Source organism: Balaenoptera acutorostrata, unplaced genomic scaffold (genome assembly GCF_949987535.1).
Source record: "Balaenoptera acutorostrata unplaced genomic scaffold, mBalAcu1.1 scaffold_33, whole genome shotgun sequence".
NCBI lineage: Eukaryota > Metazoa > Chordata > Mammalia > Artiodactyla > Balaenopteridae > Balaenoptera > Balaenoptera acutorostrata.
The window spans coordinates 2,506,860-2,512,779 of NW_026646079.1; the positions used below are offsets into that span (position 1 = coordinate 2,506,860).

At 42.1% G+C, this 5,920-nt stretch overlaps 1 protein-coding gene across 1 annotated transcript; it reads left to right on the top strand.

The window, feature by feature from the left end:
• The first annotated feature begins 1,579 nt into the window (after positions 1-1,579).
• Positions 1,580-5,716, top strand: LOC130706837 (eukaryotic translation initiation factor 5B). Its single transcript, XM_057539503.1, has one exon. It carries the CDS (start codon positions 1,708-1,710, stop codon positions 5,359-5,361), a length of 3,654 nt encoding a protein of 1,217 aa, XP_057395486.1. The 5' UTR covers positions 1,580-1,707; the 3' UTR covers positions 5,362-5,716.
• Positions 5,717-5,920: the final 204 nt, after the last annotated feature.

Consider the following 5,920-nt stretch of genomic DNA (forward strand, 5'->3'; position numbering starts at 1 on the left):
GACAAAGGCCATGGTGCATTGTGATGACACGGTCATGGAACTTTGTGATGACAAGCAATCTGGAGCATTGTGATGAAAAGGGCCATGGAGCATTGTGACGACACGGTCATGGAACATTGTGATGACAAGAATTCTGGAGCATTGTGATGACAAGGGCCATGGAGCATTGTGATGACAAGTGTCACGGAACATTGTAATGAGAGGTTTCATTGTGCACCGTGATGACAAGGGGGATGGAGTATTGTGATGAAACTGGTTCTGGAGCATTGTGATAACAAAAGCCATTGAGCATTGTGATGACAGGCATCATGGCGCATTGTGAAGAAAGGGGTCATGGGGAATTGTAATGACAATAGAGAAATGTGATGAAAATGGTCAGCAAGCAAATTGATTAAAGTGGTCATTTAGAATTGTCATGAAAAACTATATAGAGCATTGTGATGGCAAAGTTCATGGAGAACTGTGATGACCAGTGTCATGTAGCATTGTGATGACACGGACATGGAACATTGTGATGACAAGAATTGTGGAGCATTGTGGTGACACGGTCATGGAACATTGTGATGACAAGGATTATGGAGCATTGTGATGACACGGTCATGGAACATTGTGATGACAAGAATTCTGGAGCATTTAATGAAACGGTCATGGAACATTGTGATGACAAGAATTATGGAGCATTGTGATGAAAAGGGCCATGGTGCAATGTGATGACACGGTCATGGAACATTGTGATGAGAGGCAATCTGGAGCATTGTGAGGAAAAGGGCCATGGAGCATTGTGATGACACGGTCATGGAACATTGTGATGACAAGAATTCTGGAGCATTGTGATGAGAAGGGCCATGGAGAATTGTGATGACATGGTCATGGAACATGGTGATGACAAGAATTCTGGAGCATTGTGATGACACGGTCATGGAACATTGTGATGACAAGAATTCTGGAGCATGGTGATGACAAAGGCCATGGTGCATTGTGATGACACGGTCATGGAACTTTGTGATGACAAGCAATCTGGTGCATTGTGATGAAAAGGGCCATGGAGCATTGTGATGACATGGTCATGGAACATTGTGATGACAAGAATTCTGGAGCATTGTGATGCGAAGGGCCATGGAGAATTGTGATGACATGGTCATGGAACATGGTGATGACAAGAATTCTGGAGCATTGTGATGACAAGGGCCATGGAGCATTGTGATGACAAGTGTCACGGAGCATTGTAATGAGAGGTTTCATTGTGCACCGTGATGACAAGGGGGATGGAGTATTGTGATGAAACTGGTCCTGGAGCATTGTGATAACAAAAGCCATTGAGCATTGTGATGACAGGCATCATGGAGCATTGTGAAGAAAGGGGTCATGGGGAATTGTAATGACAATAGAGAAATGTGATGAAAATGGTCAGCAAGCAAATTGATTAAAGTGGTCATTTAGAATTGTCATGAAAAACTATATAGAGCATTGTGATGGCAAAGGTCATGGAGAACTGTGATGACCAGTGTCATGTAGCATTGTGATGACACAGTCATGGAACATTGTGATGACAAGAATTGTGGAGCATTGTGGTGGGAGAGCCGGGTGCGAGAGGCGGCAGCGCGCGGCGGGGAACGGAGCCGAGCGGAGACCGAAGTCGGTCGGGGGACAGTGGGTCTGTGAGAGACCGAATAGAGGGGCTGGGGCTGCGAGCGCCGCTGACACACGATGGGAAAGAAGCAGAAAAACAAGAGCGAAGACAGTGCCAAGGATGACATTGATCTTGATGCCTTGGCTGCAGAAATAGAAGGAGCTGGTGCTGCCAAGGAACAGGAACCTCAAAAGGCAAAGGGGAAAAAGAAAAAGGAGAAAAAAAAGCAAGATTTTGATGAAGATGATATCCTGAAAGAACTGGAAGAATTGTCTTGGGAAGCTCAAGGCATCAAAGCTGACAGAGAAACTGCTACAGCAAAGCCAACAGAAAGTAATGAAGATGAATCCACCTCAAAACAAGATAAAAAAAAGAAAGGACAGAAAGGCAAAAAACAAAGTTTTGAAGATAATGATAGTGAAGAATTGGAAGATAAAGATTCAAAATCAAAAAAGACTGCAAAACCCAAAGTGGAAATGGACTCTGGGAGTGATGATGATGATGATTTTAGTAAACTCTCCAAAAAAGCTAAAGGGAAAACTCAGAAATCAAATAAGAAGCGGGATGGGTCAGAAGAGGATGAGGATAACAGTAAAAGAATTAAAGATTGTATGAGAGTACCTTCTTCTGGTGAAAGTAGTGATGAATCAGATGAATTTTTGCAGTCCAGGAAAGGACAGAAAAAAAATCAGAAAAATAAACCAGGTCCTAATGCAGAGAGTGGGAATGAAGATGACGACTCCTTCAAAATTAAGACAATGGCTCAAAAGAAGGCAGAAAAGAAAGAGCGTGAGAGAAAAAAGCGGGATGAAGAAAAGGCAAAACTGCGGAAGCTGAAAGAAAAAGAAGAGCTAGAATCTGGTAAAAAGGATCAGAGTAAACCAAAAGAATCTCAAAGGAAATCTGAAGAGGAAGCTGTAAAATCCAAAGTGACTCTTGATTCTGGAGCACCTCCTGCCTCTGAAGAGAAAGGAGAGGCTCGCACAGCTGCTGAAGATGACAATGAAGGAGACAAAAAGAAAAAAGATAAGAAGAAAAAGAAAGGAGAAAAGGAAGAAAAAGAAAAAGAGAAGAAAAAAGGACCTAGCAAAGCCACAGTTAAGGCTATGCAAGAAGCTCTGGCTAAGCTTAAAGAAGAAGAGGAAAGACAGAAGAGAGAAGAGGAAGAACGGATAAAACGGCTTGAAGAATTGGAAGCCAAGCGTAAAGAAGAGGAAAGATTGGAACAAGAAAAAAGAGAAAGGAAAAAGCAAAAAGAAAAGGAAAGAAAAGAACGCTTGAAAAAAGAAGGGAAACTTTTAACTAAATCCCAGAGAGAAGCCAGAGCCAGAGCCGAAGCTACCCTTAAACTTCTACAAGCTCAGGGTGTTGAAGTGCCATCAAAAGACTCTTTGCCAAAGAAAAGGCCAATTTATGAAGATAAAAAGAAGAAAAAAACACCACAGCAGCTGGAAAATAAAGTATGTGAACCAATGGAATTAAGTGCTGCTGTAGAAGTTGTGGAACAAGGAGTACCTGAAAAAGAAGAGACACCACCTCCTGTTGAACCAGAAGAGGAAGAAGAAACTGAGGATGCTGGATTGGATGATTGGGAAGCTATGGCTAGTGATGAGGAGAGAGAAACAGGAAACACAGTGCATATAGAAGTAAAAGAAAACCCTGAAGAGGAAGAGGAGGAAGAGGAGGAGGAGGAGGATGACGAAGAGAGTGAAGAAGAAGAGGAAGAAGAAGGAGACAGTGAAGGCAGTGAAGGCGATGAAGAAGATGAAAAGGTGTCAGATGAGAAGGATGTGGGGAAAACATTAGATAAAAAGCCAAGTAAAGAAGTGAGCTCAGAATCTGAGTATGACTCTGATGATGATCGAACTAAAGAAGAACGGGCTTATGACAAAGCAAAACGGAGGATCGAGAAACGGAGACTTGAACATAGTAAAAACATAAATACAGAGAAGCTAAGAGCTCCTGTTATTTGTGTACTTGGACATGTGGACACAGGGAAGACAAAAATTCTAGATAAACTCCGTCACACGCATGTACAAGATGGTGAAGCAGGTGGTATTACGCAGCAAATTGGTGCCACCAATGTTCCTCTTGAAGCTATTAATGAACAAACGAAGATGATTAAAAATTTTGATAGAGAGAATGTACGGATTCCAGGAATGCTGATTATTGACACTCCGGGGCATGAGTCTTTCAGTAATCTGAGAAACAGAGGAAGCTCTCTTTGTGATATTGCCATTTTAGTTGTTGATATTATGCATGGTTTGGAGCCCCAGACAATTGAATCTATCAACCTTTTGAAATCTAAAAAATGTCCCTTCATTGTTGCACTCAATAAGATTGATAGGTTGTATGACTGGAAAAAGAGCCCGGACTCCGACGTGGCTGCCACTTTGAAGAAGCAGAAAAAGAGCACGAGAGACGAGTTTGAGGAGCGGGCGAAGGCTGTGGTCGTGGAGTTTGCACAGCAGGGGTTGAACGCAGCTTTGTTTTATGAGAATAAAGATCCCCGCACTTTTGTGTCCTTGGTACCTACCTCTGCACATACTGGTGATGGCATGGGAAGTCTGATCTACCTTCTTGTCGAGTTAACTCAGACCATGTTGAGTAAGAGACTTGCACACTGTGAAGAGCTGAGAGCACAGGTGATGGAGGTTAAGGCTCTCCCAGGAATGGGCACCACTATAGATGTAATATTGATCAACGGGCGTTTGAAGGAAGGAGATACAATTATTGTTCCCGGAGTAGAAGGGCCCATTGTCACTCAGATTCGAGGCCTCCTATTACCTCCTCCTATGAAGGAGTTAAGAGTAAAGAACCAATATGAAAAGCATAAAGAAGTAGAAGCAGCTCAGGGGGTAAAGATTCTTGGAAAAGACCTGGAAAAAACATTGGCTGGTTTACCCCTCCTCGTGGCTTATAAAGAAGATGAAATCCCAATTCTTAAAGATGAACTGATCCATGAGTTAAAGCAGACACTAAATGCTATCAAATTAGAAGAGAAAGGAGTCTATGTCCAGGCATCTACACTGGGATCTCTGGAAGCTCTACTTGAATTTCTGAAAACATCAGAAGTGCCCTATGCAGGAATTAACATTGGTCCCGTCCATAAGAAAGATGTTATGAAGGCTTCGGTGATGTTGGAACATGATCCTCAGTATGCAGTAATTTTGGCCTTTGATGTGAGAATTGAACGGGATGCGCAAGAAATGGCTGACAGTTTAGGAGTTAGAATTTTTAGTGCAGAAATTATTTATCATTTATTTGATGCCTTTACGAAATACAGACAAGACTACAAGAAACAGAAACAAGAAGAATTTAAACACATAGCAGTATTTCCCTGCAAGATAAAAATTCTCCCTCAGTTTATTTTCAATTCTCGAGATCCGATAGTGATGGGCGTGACTGTGGAAGCAGGCCAGGTGAAGCAGGGGACACCCATGTGCGTGCCTAGCAAAAATTTTGTTGACATTGGAATAGTAACAAGTATTGAAGTAAACCATAAACAAGTGGATGTTGCAAAAAAAGGACAGGAAGTCTGTGTCAAAATAGAACCCATCCCTGGTGAATCTCCCAAAATGTACGGAAGACATTTTGAAGCTACAGATATTATCGTCAGTAAGATCAGCCGGCAGTCCATCGACGCCCTCAAAGACTGGTTCAGAGACGAAATGCAGAAGAGTGACTGGCAGTTAATTGTGGAGCTGAAGAAAGTGTTTGAGATCATCTGACTTTTCCACACGGGTCAGGAATTGGAGTAAATGCAAAATGGTGTTGTCATACTACCAAGAAAACAAGGCAGACAATGGAATGGACCTATCTGAAAACTGATGAGCTAAGCATAGAAGGAAGAAAATAGGTGTATAAGATGTTTTCCATGAGAAACCAAGAAACTTACACTGGTTTGACAGTGGTCGATTACACGTCCCCACAGCTCCGGCGTGCCTGCTCACTCGTCCACGCCTTGCCCAGTCCTCCTCTACTGGCTGCTGTTTTAAAGGTTGCCCTTCCCCAAATTTGGATTTTTATTACAGATCTAAAGCTCTTTCAATTTTATACTGATTAAATCAGTACTGCAGTATTTGATTAAAAATTTAAAAAAAAAAAAAAAAAAAAAAAAAAAAAAAAAGAGCCATGGAGCTTTGTGATGATACGGTCATGGAACATTGTGATGAAAAGAATTCTGGAGCATTGTGATGACAAGGGCCATGGAGCATTGTGATGACACGGTCATGGAACATTGTGATGACAAGAAGTTTGGAGCATTGTGATGACAAGGGCCATGGTGCA

Bases quoted from the DNA above. Each gene is read 5' to 3' on its own strand.
- LOC130706837 (XM_057539503.1), top strand. From the start codon at position 1,708: ATGGGAAAGAAGCAGAAAAACAAGAGCGAAGACAGTGCCAAGGATGAC.